At 60.8% G+C, this 14,810-nt stretch overlaps 2 protein-coding genes across 3 annotated transcripts; one reads left to right on the plus strand and one right to left on the minus strand.

Moving 5' to 3' along the window:
• Positions 1,005 to 3,674, plus strand: C7H19orf60 (chromosome 7 C19orf60 homolog). 2 transcript variants are annotated; one of them, XM_018051445.1, is made up of 5 exons: positions 1,005 to 1,149; positions 1,244 to 1,326; positions 1,620 to 1,824; positions 2,734 to 2,813; positions 3,431 to 3,674. In XM_018051445.1, the coding sequence occupies exons 1-5, from the start codon at positions 1,048 to 1,050 to the stop codon at positions 3,447 to 3,449; spliced, it is 489 nt and encodes a 162-aa protein (XP_017906934.1). In that variant the 5' UTR covers positions 1,005 to 1,047; the 3' UTR covers positions 3,450 to 3,674. The 2 variants fall into 2 exon arrangements, with proteins under 2 accessions (XP_017906934.1, XP_017906933.1); XM_018051444.1 differs by having other exon boundaries at positions 1,008 to 1,149; positions 3,450 to 3,670.
• On the minus strand, positions 3,987 to 14,663 carry CRLF1 (cytokine receptor like factor 1). The gene is made up of 9 exons (XM_018051447.1): positions 14,375 to 14,663; positions 9,260 to 9,541; positions 8,818 to 8,947; positions 8,498 to 8,667; positions 7,324 to 7,481; positions 7,066 to 7,234; positions 4,963 to 5,150; positions 4,813 to 4,855; positions 3,987 to 4,311 (listed from the first exon to the last, which is right to left on the minus strand). The coding sequence occupies exons 1-9, from the start codon at positions 14,487 to 14,489 to the stop codon at positions 4,298 to 4,300; spliced, it is 1,269 nt and encodes a 422-aa protein (XP_017906936.1). The 5' UTR covers positions 14,490 to 14,663; the 3' UTR covers positions 3,987 to 4,297.

Raw genomic sequence — 14,810 nt, forward strand, 5'->3', positions numbered from 1 at the left:
TGATGCCTGAGAATAGCTGGGACCTGGAGTGCCAGTTAAAGGCTGTCACTTCATGTCTCAGGTAGTTGAGTTTCATTTCTTGTTAGCTGCCCTTTCCTCCCTAAGGCCAGACCACCATTTTCCTGGTCTACCCACTTGTCCACTCCTAGAGGAGGGAGGTTCTGAAGTTCAAATTAGGCAGTGTGTATCCAGCTCTCAAGCCTTTTCTTAATATGAAACACCACCCCCATCTCCCTGCCCTGCCCTGGACTCCCATCTCGGGCTTTTTTTCAGCTCACTTACAATCAGAGCTTCCCTGATAGCTCAGTTGGTAAAGAATCCACCTGCAATGCAGGAGACCCTGGTTTGATTTAGGTCGGGAAGATCCCCTGGAAAAGGAGTAGGCTACCCACTCCAGTATTCTTGGGCTTCCCTTGTGGCTCAGCTGGTCAAGAATCCACCTGCAATGCTGGAGACCTGGGTTGGGAAGATCCCATGGAGAGTGGAAAGTGTACTCACTCCCATTCTGGCCTGGAGAATTCCATGGACAGTATAGCCCCATGGGGTCACAAAGAGTCAGAACTGAGTCACTTCCACCTTCTTTTTCCAACCAGTTCACATAGTGAGTCTGCTGTAGGCTGGGTTCCGGCGGCTTGAGCTTTCCAGTGTCAGAACCTGCATTCAGATCCCACTCGTGTCACAGCCTGTGGCCTCTGATGAATATCACTCCCCAGATTTCTATTTCTTCGTGTGGGAATGGGATGTGAGGAAGTGAGGTCGGGTGTTGACACTTGTATAGAAACAAAACCTTGCTGTATATAGAACCTTATATTCAAGATCAAAAACTTTAAGAAGGCAAGCGCTGGATAGGAATAAACACGGGGTGGGGTGGGTAGAGGGTGTCAGACCTGAGAAGCCCTCCAGTATTCGCTTCCCATTGTTCCCGGGGGTTTCGTCCAGGTTAGCTAGCTGGTCACCACAGGCTACGTTCCGAGGCCTCCCGGCCTGCAGGGGGCGCCTGACGCATCGGAGCAACCTGATCCCGGGCCGGGCCAGAGCTGCGCAGTCATGATCACAGCGGAGGCCGCATCAGAGTCCGCAGTCCTTGCGGTGCCGGGTGATACAGCCGCCCCTGGAGTCCCAGAGCGCGAGGAGCTGGTGTGGCCCTGGGTGAGCTCGAGCCCGAGCGGGAATATGAGTGGGGCGGGCGGTGCAGGCCCGGGGACGCTAGCTTCATGCCCTAGCCATGCTCCCCGCTCCGTAGAAAGATGCCCCGATCCGGGCGCTGGTGCAGCGCATCCACCAGCTGCAAGCTGAGCGCGCGCAGGCCTTCCGCCGGCTGGAGGAGTGAGTGTGGGCGTATGGGAGGGGAGGGGTCCCAATGTTCGGCCCTCAGCCCACTCGGGTTGGGCGACCCTTGAGGGAGGAATTGGGTCCCCGCGCGCCACAGTGTCGGAGGTGGAGCCGGGTTTGCGGGGAGGCCAGATCGCTCCCTTCCTTATGCGCTGTGGTGCGCTCGTCTCGGGTTACCTTCCACACTCTGGGGTCGAGGGACACTTCTTGGGCGGCTTTCAGGCGGTCGATACGGGTGCAGGGCCTGAGAGCCGGGGCCGTAGCCTCAGGACCCCTACTTGCCGCAGAGGCCACCGCCAGTACCTGAGCAGCGGCCCGCTCTACGACTTCCCGCGCTACCGGAGCACGGTACACGAGGTGACCCAGGTCTTCGCCGCCGCCTCGAGAGAGGTGCTGGCGCTGGAGGCCGAGCTAGCCGGACCCCGAGCGCAGCCGCTGCTCGCGAGCCACGTGCGCAGCCTGCAGCAGCTGGAGGAGACGCGCCTGACCACGGTGAGGCCCCGCCCCCCGGCCGTTTCCCCCGCGCCCACTCTACGGCTTGTGTCTCCCGGGGCTGGGCCCACGGTGCACCCCTTGGGGGAGGGGCCGCATTCTGTCCCTGCAAACCCCGCCCCTGGCGCCCCAGCAGCCCCTCTACATGCCCCAGCTAAGTCGTCCATTAAGATTTCACTTGAGAGTCTCAGGCTTAGCCCCTCCTTTCTGCCCCCACTTTTATCCAGGACACGCCCGCTCCATCCCAGACCCCACCTCTACAGCGTTCCTGCCCCCTCTGGCTTGTCCCAGTGCCCCAGATCTGTTACTCAACCCTCGGATTGGGTGCCATGAAACTCCAGGTCAAGTCCCCTTTCTAGTAACCCTAGATCCCAGCCTAAGTTGTGGGCCTGTGACCCGGCCTACTCTGCCTTCACAGCCAATCCTGATCGAGATACAAGGCCATGTGAAGCCACGCCCATACCACACTGGGATTCCCGGGTCACCCTCTTTTAGAGACCCAACCCAAGTCTAGGTTTTTGGCCTACTTCCAAATTGGGATTATAACGCCCTGGCTGGTCTCTGAGACTAAGAGATTCCACCTACTTTATACCCCCACCTGCACCACTCCTGTCCCCAATCCCTGGCTGGGATTTTACCCCTATTCCCCTTCCCCGCCTACATGAGGCCACACCCACACTGCGCCCCGACTCTAGGGCCCGCCCACTAGGCCCCCAGGAGCCCCTCTAACCCTAATCCTAGATTCCTTCAGCGTTAAAAGTACCGCTGCCCTTGAGACTCCTGCCTGCTTGCCCTCCTCCCCCTTGTTCTGCCTTTCTGGGTGCTTCAGTTTCCCCCGCTCCTATGCGGGAGGTCAGGGTACGGCCTCTCCCAACCGTGACATCCTCCTCGGGGCCGTTCCCCACCCAGGTGGCCCTGCTGCAGCTGATGGGGACACCAGAGCTGACTGGGCAGGAGGACAGCCTGCAGATGCACCAGCTGAAGATGAAGTGAGTGCTGCCTCCCAGTGGGCTGACCGTGCTAGCTTTGCATAGGCATCCTTGGGCACCCAGCCCCAACAGGCATGCCCCAGGGCTGGCAAGGTCAGACCGCCAGCCCTCTGGACCTGCACAAACCCTTTGGAGGTGCACACCAGAACCTTCACCTCGTGATCCTAGATGTACTACCCACCTTCCCCCAGTGCATACGCCCTGCCGTTTCACACCAGACTCGCTGTGTATTTTCAGGACACAGCTGCATACCTCACACCCGTCGATCCCACTCACATGGCTCGACTCGGAGCTTGGACATGGCTGCCCAGGCCCTACCAGGCACACATCTGCACATTCCCGCCTTTGGACTCCCAGACACACACATGTGCACAGCCACTAGACATCTGCCACAGTCACCCTGCACACCTTCCTGATGGCACACACTCACCCTAGATGACCTTTCCTCCTGCCACTCTGCCCACAGGACCACCCCTTCTCCCAGGCACCTAAATGATCCTCCCACTGCTAGTGCTGCTTGGAGGTTTGGCGGGAGGCAGGAGGGCCTGGGGCTTGCGACAGCCCCCTTGGAGCTGCACTGTGGCGGCTAATTCACCCCATCTGGGTTTTATTTATAGTTCCCATCCACTCTTGTAGGGTAATTAAAACCATGGAAGCAATCAGTGAGGTTCTCCAGGACCTCAGGTTTGATGCGGAATCTGCCGAGTGATGGTGGCTCCGCAGGGACAAGAGAGATGGAGAATGGGGCATATGGCGCCCTGCCCTGCCCGCCAGCTGGCTGGGGTCACACCCCATCAGACCACTGACCCTCCTCGAGTTCACTTCACCTCTCATAATAAAGAGCCTAAAGAACCTTCTGTCTGCAGCTGCTCCACTATCTCTTGTGTCCTGGGGTGCTGGGGTGGGATCCCACAAAGTCAGGGATGCTAGGTGCAAGATTCCCTCCCCCCCACCTCCCCCCTCACCCCTGCATGACTGTAGAAACTCTGGTGTTTTGAAGCCCACTCTCCAAGGAGTTTAGAACCGGTTATTTCAGATCATGGAGAGAGTTGGAAATTCTGGGAGGTGAAGATTCCCATCCCAAAGGGTCATCAGGATTCCACGTGCCTCTCCTAAGCCCCACAGCCCCCCACCCTGTGCCACTCTAGCCCCGAACTCACCTGCACAATCAGGGCACCTAAATAGTTTTGTTTATTTAAAAAGATTCCTTGGGGTCCTGGGTAGGGGGAGTAATAACCCTTCTTCACACTCAGCTCTGGCAAGCACTCTGGGAAGCAAAGCCCCCCCTTCACACACACACCCCCCACTGGGGTGCACCTCACATGGACGCCAGAGCTGTTGTGGCCCTCAGAGCACGGAGTACTCGCCCCCGCTGCTGCTGACGGGGCTAGCACACCTTGAGGGGAGGGTTCAGAGATGGCCCCCAGTCTGGGGTGGCCCCTGGATCTCCATGCAGCAGGGAGGGCAGCCCCAGCCTCTAGAGCTTATCTGGCAGGACCTGCAGGCAGAGGGGAAGCCAGGCTTAGCAAGAAGCCTGGGAGGGGCCAGGACCACAGAGCAAATGAGGCCCCAGTCCAGGCCTTGGGCCCACCACTTCCAGCTAGCTGCCCTCAGTAGGCTGCTGCCCCTCTCTGGGCCCTGGTTTTCCTATCCGAGAAGTAATATCTATCCGTCCCATGGGTTGTTCTGCAGGTAACACACGTGGCACAGGGCCAGTATGCAGTAGGCGCTCATACATGCTCCGCAGGTGGCTATGTGCAATAATTCCTGAGGACGATATTCCCCTCTGGACATTTTGAAGGGGTCCAGGTGTTCCTACTTGGCTAAAGGTCACAGGGGCAGGCAAACAGTAGGTGTTAGGTAAATGCTGATAAATAAATGCCGGAGGAAAGACCTGTACCTCAGCAACTCTAAGGCTGAGGATGGAGGGCCCACGGCCTGTGGCCACCAGGAGGGCTCTTGACTCCCGGCCTGCCCACCCACCTGGGCTTCCCCTTACCTCTCGCCGTGCCCCGTCTGCCCGAGGACAGGATCCCCTCGTCCTGTGCTTGGAAGGAAGGAGGCAGTGTCTGAGGGCTGTGGACCTACCTCCCATCCCCTTTACCCTCACCCGGCCCCCACCCGTCTCCCAGGGGTCCCATTTTCCTACCTGGTTGCGGGTCTTATGTGACTTCTGCATCCAGGCTCGCCACTGGTCATAGAGGCGGAAGCTGAGGTTCGAGCAGTACGCGTGCTTCTTGAGCCAGCCCAGAAACTGCTTGAGCTCGCGCCGCACCGGCCCCGAGCTCGGCTCGCCGCCCCGCGGCTCGCAAGCCCCGCCGCCCGGGCCCGGGCGCTCTAATGGGGGCGGAACGGCAGCGTCAGAGCGCGGCCAGCAGAGGGCGCGCGCGGGCAGGAGAGGGGTTCCCTCTCGCGGCAGGACCGCGTTCACCTCGGGGACCCCTCCTCGCGCGTCCCTGTTTCAACGCGACCCGGTCCGCCCCACGGCCCGGCCAAGCACTGCAGCCCAGCTGCGCCCCCGGGGAGACAGGGGGCAGGGGGAGGAGGGGGCTCCTCCTCCACATCTCCAGGCACCCGATTCTTGCGGCCTGAGCCAGGTGTGAGTGAAAGCGGGGGAGTGGGGAGAAGGGCCAGGGCCAGAGGGATAAGCCGCGACGGAGCAGGGGGCAGGGGAAGGGAGAGAGACGCTGATGAGAAAGCTGGAGAGAGCAAGGCAGACGTTAAGAGATGGAGGCAAAGGGCGACAGATACAGGGAGAGCGACAGCCACGGGGGACGGCCAAGGCGGTGCAGAGGCTGGAGAGATGGAGAGGGAGCCAGGACAGGAAGGGACAGAGACGCTGGGGACGTAGGGACACAGAAACCAAAAAGGCAGAAAGACAGACACAGGGAAAGAGAGTGAGTGACAGATGAAAGGAGGCAGACAATTCGAAGTGACTCTGAGGGGAGGGACAGTCCCCAGGACAGGCCTGAGAGTACAGCCGGATGGATGGGGACTGGGCCAGGAGGGCCAGGTGGGAGGCCGGCCTGTCCATCCAGCCGCCAGCCGCAGCCAGCCCTGAGCGGGCCGGCGGATAAGGACATCGGCCTCACGTCATAAATAATACCGGGGACCCGCTGACAGGCCCTGGCACAGCCGCGGCCCCCACTGCCCCTGGCCGCCTCCCCTGGCCTCCCCCAGCCTCCCCAGCGGACGCAGCCGCCTGCTGGCTCCCGTGCAAGAATCGCAGGTGCTGGGCACAAGCAGGGGCCAAGGCTCAAGCCCCTCCTGGCTGTGCTAGTTCCCGTCCACCCCTGAACCTGGAGGGGCCCCGGATGGGGGCTGCGGAACTCGCTGGAGCCTTGCTCTGCCACTCCCTGACTCTGGGACCCTCTCTGGGCCTTGGTTTCCCCATCATTCCAAGAGCGTGAGCCTGGACTTCAAGGGAACTGCGTTCAGATCCTTGTGTGACTTTACAGGGCTGGCTGCATCTCTTGGGGGCTTGGGATCCTCGTCTGAGAAAAGGGGGCCTCCCTTGGGTGAAACAGGGGCGGGGAGCAGGCAATAGGAGCCTCAATAACTATTACTTGCAAACACTTGGGTGGCACCCACCATGAGGGCACTTTCCATGGGTTATCTCATCTAGCCCTCACAATAGCCTGAGGCAGGCATGACTGTCATCCCCACTTTCCAGATGGGAAAGCTGAGGCCAGATGTACCAAGTAAAATTTTGTACCATTTCACAGAGGAGAGAAGATGGCAAAGGGAATCAGACCCAGGCGTCTGATCATCTCATCCCCCCACCTTGATCTGAAGGGGAAACCAAAGCCTGTTGTAGGGAGAGTTGGCAGCCCTTGGTCTTAGAGAAGCAAGGGTCTCAAGTTCACTTGCCCTTAGGGACTAGGGGAGGGGTCCATGCGGGTGCAATGGGCCAAGTGGGAAGAGCGCAACCAAAAGAGCAAGGGCAGCCTCTGCTGATGGGGGCTGTGGAGTAACTCTGTGTCCTCTTACATTTTCTAGACAATTTTTTTCTAGGGAATCTAGGGTATTTGAGTTAAAACTTACTGTTTTTAAAAGTCTGCAAGTGGTTCAAACTTCCCCCACCCCCCAAATGACAGGCTAAGAAAATAGATTCAAGGGTCACAATTGTCCCCCCACCCCCACAGGGCCAAGAGTTTGAGACCTCGATTCTCCCGAAAGGAAATAAGGAAACAGAGGCTCTGGCTGTTTTGGAGCTGGTCCCAGGCCCAGCCAGCCCCGCTGGGGTGCTCACCACTTCGAGGGGTGGAGGCAGCAGTGGGGTGGCTCCATTCGCTCCAGATCCCAGCCTTCTTGGAGCCGTAGATGCCAAAGGGGTTGCAGCGCACTTGCACGAAGTAGACGGTGCCGGGCTTCAGGCCTGCCAGGCGGCAGGAGGTCTGGTTGCTCACATCGTCCACCACCTGGGCAGCCAGCGCAGGGTCAGAGGCAGGGGCAGCGCGGCAGGGGATGGGAGGAGGGAGGAGCCGGCCTGGGGGGGCAGGGCAGGCACCTTCCAGTCCACGCTGTCCTCCACTCGGTAGCGGATCTGGTACTTGGCTTGGAAGAGGAAATCCTTGAGGGCAGGCGGTGAAACCCAGCGCACACTCAGCTGGTCCTCCAGGCCCCCTACGCGGCTCACGTGCACATCCGGCGGGGGGTCGGTGGTCACTAGGGGGCAGGGCGGGCCTTCGTCACCAGGATCTCTTTGGACCTGGCTGGCACCTTCTGGGTCCAAGTACCAGAGCACGTGGCTTAGATGGCACCTGCTTCCGTTCTCCCTCCCCCGATTTGGGACGGGTGGATTATATTAGATAATATTCGTGTAACACTCAGCACCTAGAAGCACTCAATTAATGTTAGCTGTTATCACCACAATTATCTGTGACAGGAGAAACATAATCCTATCTTCAGGGAACTATGTAAAAAGCAGACACTGCCTGGATGATGATATTATTATTATTATGCCCAGGAGTGCAGGGGCACCTTAGGCTGCTAGACCCCTGGGAAGCTCCCCTTGACACACCCCCTCCACTGCCTACCTCCTGCTCCTTCGACTTCACAAAGGTCCTCAATGTGACTGCTATGCTAGGTGCAAAGGGACAACTGGGACATGCCCACAGCAGCTTCAGGATTTGAGGAAACAAAGTGGGAAGCAAGAGGAGGGATTTGCTGCAAGCCTTCCAAGGATCCTTCAGGGAGTCCTTTGGGCCGCAAAGAGGGCTGGCCTCTTCCCCTGAGGCCTCAGTGAGGGGCTGAAAGGGTTAAGGCACAGGCCTGCTCGGGGCTGAGAAACACCCTAATTAGATTAGGCCCAATTCTGCTCGCGGATCATCCACTTCCTGCCTCCTGCCTGCACCCCCTCTCAGCTCCAGGCTGCGGCTTCCTGGGGCGCCTCCCGACCTGGGTGCCCCCTCCCAGCTCCCTGGGGCCCTCTCCCCGCACACCTGGGCTGCTGATGGGGGAGGCAGCCAGGCCAGGTGTTCTCCGCAGAGTAGGGGTATCCTGGTTGCTGCAGGGGGCTGGGGACCAGTGGGTGGATGCCTCGCTCCTCCCATCCCCAACCAGCCTGGTCCCTGAGACCTCAGCTGAGCTGCAGCCGTGGCTGGGCCGGTGTGGGGCAGGGGGGCCCTGGAGGTGAGGATCGCAGGTGGGCCACGCTGGCCTTGGTGGGGGGCGGGGCTCACCCACATCCAGAATGTCCAGCGTCAGCACGTCAGAGCGGGCTGAGCCCAGCCGGTTGGTGGCCTCCACCCAGATCTCATAGGGCGTGAAGAGAGCCAGGTCCTTGGGGATGTGGCAGGAATGAGGTCCTACCGTGTGATACTCCTCACACGTGTTGTCCTGCCCGTACCACCTGCAGGGACAGGCGGGGAGGAGGACATGTGAGGGGTCCTCAGACCTCCCCGGCCCAGCCCAGAAGTGCAGACAGGACCCCGGAGCTCAGAGAGGGCGACCCCGGCCACAGAGCCAGGCTGGGACATGTCACCCGAGGGCCACCACCAACCTCAGCTTGTACTTGAGAGAGTAGTTGGTGTGGAGGAAGGTTTCCCCATGGGCCCCCGGCGTCCAGCGGCACGTCAGGTCCTTCATGTTCCTGGACCAGCAGCTGATGTTGAAGGGTTTCTCTGGGGGCACTGGGGAAGCGGGTATGGGGGCTGAGGTCTGGGCTGGCCACGGACGAGTGGGAGGGGGACTTTTGGCTGCCAGCTGGGGGGCCCCTTGGAGCAGCAGGATGGACAGAGCGGGCATGGGCAGGACCACCTGCACAGCTCTCTTGAGAACAGTGTATGGGCGCCTCCAGGATCTCATGCCCACCCAGGGGGCCCATGCCCCTCAGCTTGTGCCAGTATACCCACTGTTCAGGCCAAGACCAGAGGGCCCATGATTCACACCCCTCTCCAGAGGAAGATGCTGCCCCCAAGATCTGCCCCTGGGTGTCCACTTACGGCCAACATAGAGGCAGGAGCCGGCCAGGATGCTGCCATCGCGGGCGTGGCACACAAGGTTGTCCCCTGACTGCTGCCTGGATCCATTGAGGTTGGCCAGGGCGAGGGCCATGGTAGAGGCGTTGAGCATGCGGGAGAGCTCAGGGGGTAGGCGGCGCCCATTGAGGGTCCAATAGAGGCCCTCGGCGGTGGCCCCTGGGGTGTCCCCATGCACTGAGCACGTGGCCTGCAGGGAGGAGCCGATGAGGAGCGTGGGGTCCTGGGGACTGATCACAGCCGTGTCTGGGGTCAGAGAAGAACACCTGTCAGGGCTGGGATGGAGCTGCCCTGGACCTTCCACCATCCTAGGACCTCCAAGGCTCATGGCAGTCCTGCAAAGGAGCTGTTTATGATTGTGGCCCATTTTACACAGAAGGAAACTGAGGCTCAGTCAGGTCAAGTGACCAACCTAAGGTTGGTGGCAAAGCTGAGATTCAGCCCCAGGACTGTCTGATTCCATAATTCAGTCCTTCCAAGCCAGTTCCTCACTGTCTTGCTCAGGGCTTTTTCTGATCGGTGACAAACCTCATTCAGATCCAAGGAACTCTTACTTTGCACACACTTCTAACAACCACTGCACTCTGCTTTTTTTTTTTCTTTTAAATTTCATTTTATTTTTTGACAGAAATAACAGATTGTGTGTTCCTTCTTTGATATCCCTCAGAAGTTCACACATAGTAGATGTCTCTAGGGGGAGGAAAGCTCTTCTAAAAAGAGGTGCCCTACTAGAATCCTGCTGATTTTATGGATTAAGAAAACAAGGCTCTGAGAGATCAATGCCCTTGCCTATGGTCACCAAATAGAAGACAGGCATCCTAAACCTGTATTCATCAGTCTATAAATTTCTGCTCTGCACTGCCACCGGAACTGAAGGTGGCTGTGGCAGGCTCTGTGCTCCCAACCCTCATCCAAAAGGTCTGGCCATCGTCATCATCCTCCCCCTCAGCTCAGTTTTCCTAATCTGCAAAATGAGAACAAGAAAGCTCACAGTCCTCAGGGCCAATTGGAAAGATCAGATGGGAAGTGAGTGACTTCCTAAACTGGGTTGTGTGTGAACTGGGTTCTAAGCACAGGAACCTCGGGGAGGCCATGGTTGATGCCTTTCCTCCCGACTGCCACTGGGGCAGCCCATGCCTTCTCCTTCTGAAGATTAGAATCTAAGAAGAAAGTGTCTTTATCCAGGAGGAAATCAAGGCACAGAACAGGGAGAAGGCTGCCCAGTTCAAGTCCGAGATGTCATTCTAAGCCTCAGTCTCCCCATCTGGGAAATGGGCATCATGGTATTCACCACATGGGGTTGTTTGAGAAGAGTGAAAATTTTGTTTTAAGGACAACTCCGTGGAACTTTTAAGCCAGGCTGACCTGGTTTCGAATGCCCTCAGCTCACTCTGGAAGTTGACCCAGTTCCTTTACGTCTCTGAGCCTTTGAGAAGCTCTCTCTCCACCAAGAGTGGTTGTAACGATTCATTTGTTCACTCGCTCATTCAAGGAGCACCTACAAGGCATCAGGACCTGAGGGCACAATGGTCACCAAGACGCTCAAAATTCACGCTCTTGTGGGACTTGAGTCCAAGGGAGCAGCAGGAAAAAGCACAAGTATCTAAGAGAACAAGGGAGAAAATCAAGCACGAATCAATGGTGGCAGCTAATTGACCCAAGAGGCCTGTCTGGGAAGGTGGCATTTGACCTGAGATGTGAATAAAATGTAAGTGTTAGTCGCTCAGTCATGTCTGACTCTTTGTGACCCCATGGACTGCAGCCCGCCAGGCTCCTCTGTCCATGGGATTCTCCAGGCAAGAATACTGGAGTGGGCTGCCATCCCCTTCTCCAGGGGGTCGTCCTGACCCAGGGATCAAACCCGGGTCTCCTGCACTGCAGGCAGATTCTTTGCTGTCTGAGCCGCCAGGGAAGCACATGAAATGAAAGAAGCAGCCATGACAATATATAGAAGAGGGCGTTCAGACAGTGGAGCAGCAAGTGCAAAGATCCCAGGGTACAGGTGGTAGGAAATGAGGTCAGCAGGGGCCAGACCTTCAGAGAGGAGTTCTTCCAGAGTTGAGCAGGGGAGGGATTTGTGTTTTAAAAGGATCGCTGGGCAGCTGTAACAGGGGACTTCATGGGGGCAGAGGGGCGGGCGGCAGGCCAGTTTCCCTGGCAGCCAAGGACAGGGCAATCCCAGTCCCCTGCAGGCCTCCTACATTCCTGCAGCTGCCCTGTGCTGGCCCCCACTGCCCCATATGGGTGAGATGGGGTGGACGCAGTTCTGAGGCCGGCCCTGATGACTTTCCCGGGCAAACTTGGCTTGGAGGGCCATGTCTTGCTAGAGCCTGGGATCGCAGTTGCATTTGGGGCTTGGCCCAGGGCTCGCTGGAGGTCTCAGCGTCCGTGCGAAGGAGCCGGCTGAGCGGGCCAGAGCCGAGGAGGCGGGGGCGGCCGGGGGCGGGGGGCCAGGGGGCCGCCCCGGAGGTCCCAAGCAGCCAGCCGCCCGCTAATTCGGAATTCCTTAGGCATGAACTCGGGCGTGCCAGCGTCTCTGCCCCGGCCCACCCACCGCTTCCTGCCTGGGCCCCCCCAGCAGGGTGGGAGGCACGGCCAGGCCTGCCCAGACCCCAGGCCCATCCTCAACCCTCAGGGGTGGGTCCCGCCCCTCCCGTCCCTCCCGTCCCCCACCCACCACCACAGCCAGGCCAGGAAGGGGGCGCTCTGGGGGGTCCTGGCTGGAGGCGGGGGCAATGCCCCTCTGCCCCACCCGCCTGGCCTGGGCTGGTGTGGCCTGCCTGCCAGCAGCTGCAGCTGCCCTCCCGGGGCTGGGCGGGGGACGGGGCGAGAGGGCAAGGCCAGGCGGGCTTGGACAGGCCGGTCCCCCAACCCAAGCTCCAGCAGGAAAGGTCATGGGAGGCCTTCTCCTCCTGAGGATGTGGGTGCCCATCTCAGCTGGAGCACCTGGGCAATTGGCTTGCTTTCTCCTGTTCTCAGTTTCCTCCTCCGTAAAATGGGAGGAAAATCCATTCTACCTGCTGGGGAGATGAATGTGATGAGCTCATGATGTCCAGAGGGCCCAACACACTGAAGTGCAGAGGGGCTGTTGGGATCAGGGCCCCTCCCAGCTCTGGGGTGCTGGCTGGCTGGTGCACTCTCTCCAGTCCTCCACGAACAAAGCGCCAAGGCATTCAGCAGAACTGGGATGCATACATTCCAGCCCCGGCAAAGCAGCTGGGGAGGTTGTGGTGGTGGTGGTGGTGGGGGGCTTGGCCTGGTTTGGGGGCTTCCTAGAAGGCTCCCCAAGCAGATCCCTGGGCTAGGCTTTTGGACAGCCCCCCCACCCCCACCCCCGTCCCATGCTCCCTGCCTCCCCACCCTTTCCCGCAGAGCTGGGGCCTTTAAAAGTTTTTTCTTCTCCCCCTTCCCAATCTGGAGCCACTGCCGTTATTAAAAAGGAACACCATGTGTTTTAAAAGCGAAAAGTGTGACATTCTCTGCAAGCAAGGCAGGAGGGTGGCCTCCATCCTGGGGTCCCCATCTCCTGTCCTGCTGGTACCTGCAGACACTTTACGACCTGCTCGCCTGCTGGTCAGGTGCTAAGACACACCGTAAGTAGAAACATATTGCCGAGGTGTGAGAATCTTTTATTTAATTTCTTCCCCCTTAAAGGAAAAGACACACGCACAACAATCCCACCACCACCTTCGCTTGTTGCTCTGCTGGCTGGAAAACAAAGCCTGCCATTAAAGGTGGCATTCACGAGTGCTGCCCACTGCCTGGCAGAGCTGTCAGGAATCCGAGGAGGGCCTTGGGGCCGCCCCTCACCTGTCCAGGAGCCTTGGGCATGCTAGGCTTTTGGCAAGTGCCCTAAGGGCACGGGACCCTGAGCTTTCTGGAGGAGCACCTCAGGGAGCCTGCAAACAGCTCTGTGCGGTGTAGGTCCACCAGGGGAGCGGCACGTCTCTCCTGGTCAACTTGTGAGCCTGGATGGGCCCCTGGGGTGACTGTGAACATCCAGGGTAGGCTGTGCCTGTGTGTGTGCCCCGTGTCGCCTCCCCCTTGGAAAGAGTGTGTGACCATGAATGCGTGTGTGTCAGGGATGGAATGTGTGTGTGCGCGCCCCGATGGTGTGAGAATGTGCATCTGGGATGCAGTGTGCACGCATCCGAGGGCGAGGGTGACGGGCCACAAGCCAGTGAGTCTTTGTGTGTCTCTGGGTGTGTCCCAGAGCGGGTCGGGATGTGGAGACGGTGTCCTGGCGAGGGTGTGCATCGGGTGGGGGACCGGAGAGTGCCGGAGGCCAGGAGCTCCCAACAGGGTGGGGGGGCTGTCGGCCTGCGGGGGTTGGGGGCTCCCGGTGACTGCCCCACACACACACCCAGGCTGGGCCCACGGTGCCCGGACTCGCTGGCTCCCGCTCCCTCTCACTCTCACCCACTCTCTCACAAAGATTTCTCTCGCTGGAGTCTCCTAGCCCGGCGCAGCGTGGCCGGGAACTGTTCTAAACGCTGCCGGTGGCGGGGACTCCGTAGAACCCCGAGCGCGGGGTCCCGCCAGGGGAGGGCGGCGGCGCCGGCCCGCGGAGAGGCGCGTCCCCGGGGACCCCGGGCCGCGCGCCAGGCGGCCAGAGCGGCCCCCTCCCGCCCCGCCTTCCTCACGGGGCTCATCCCTCCACCCGGGGGGGCCCTGATCAGGGCCGGCACCCAGCGCGCCTACTGCGTGCGCCCCCGCCCGGGTGCGGTGACCCGCAGTCTCCGCGACTCCAAGTCAGCAGCCCCTGTCGCGTGCGCCCCCCGCTCCCGCCGTGCAAAGGTCCCAGGCCGCGGCCCCCTGAACCCCTGGGGCCGAGTCGGGCGTCCTCCACAGGGCAGCCCAGGTAAGAAGGCCTCGGTAGCGGAAGCCGGACCCTCGGGCCAGGGACCTTCGGCGCCGTGCGCCCCACAGGTGAGGGCGCCCCGAGGGCCGCTCCGGGGGCGCCTTCCTTTGTTCCCGGGCCGTCCAGGTGGCGCCCGCGCCCCCTCCCCCCGCGGTTGCCCCCGGGGCGCACGCTTTCGGCCCGGGCGGGAAGGAGGGAGCACGGCGCCGTGTACTCACCGGCTCCTGATCCCGCTCGCGGCGCCCCGAGGACGCAGAGCAGCAGTAGGGGCAGCGGCGGCGGCGGCGGCCGCCGCGCGGATTGGGCGGCGGGGCCCGGGCGGCCGGCGGGCATGGGGCCGGCGCTGCCGGGGGCGCGCGGCGGGCGGCGGCGAGGGGCGCGGGGCGCAGGCCGGGCGCAGGAGGGCGCGGGCCAAGCAGCCCGCACGTCGCTGGGCGCGGGCGCGGAGGCCAGAGCAAGTCTGAGCAGCCGAATTGACAAGGCGCTAATGCGCCGCTGGCCCCGCCCGGCCCCGCCCCCGGCCCGGCCCCGGGGGGGCGGCGGGCCCCGCACCGGCCTCCCCGCCGCCCGCCCGCCCGCCGGAGGGCACCGCGAGCCCCACCCGTCCGGCCTCCGCCCCGCCGCGCACCGCACGCGCCGTTTTTCCCGCGGCCC

The sequence above is a fragment of the Capra hircus genome, chromosome 7 (assembly GCF_001704415.2).
Source record: "Capra hircus breed San Clemente chromosome 7, ASM170441v1, whole genome shotgun sequence".
Lineage (NCBI taxonomy): Eukaryota > Metazoa > Chordata > Mammalia > Artiodactyla > Bovidae > Capra > Capra hircus.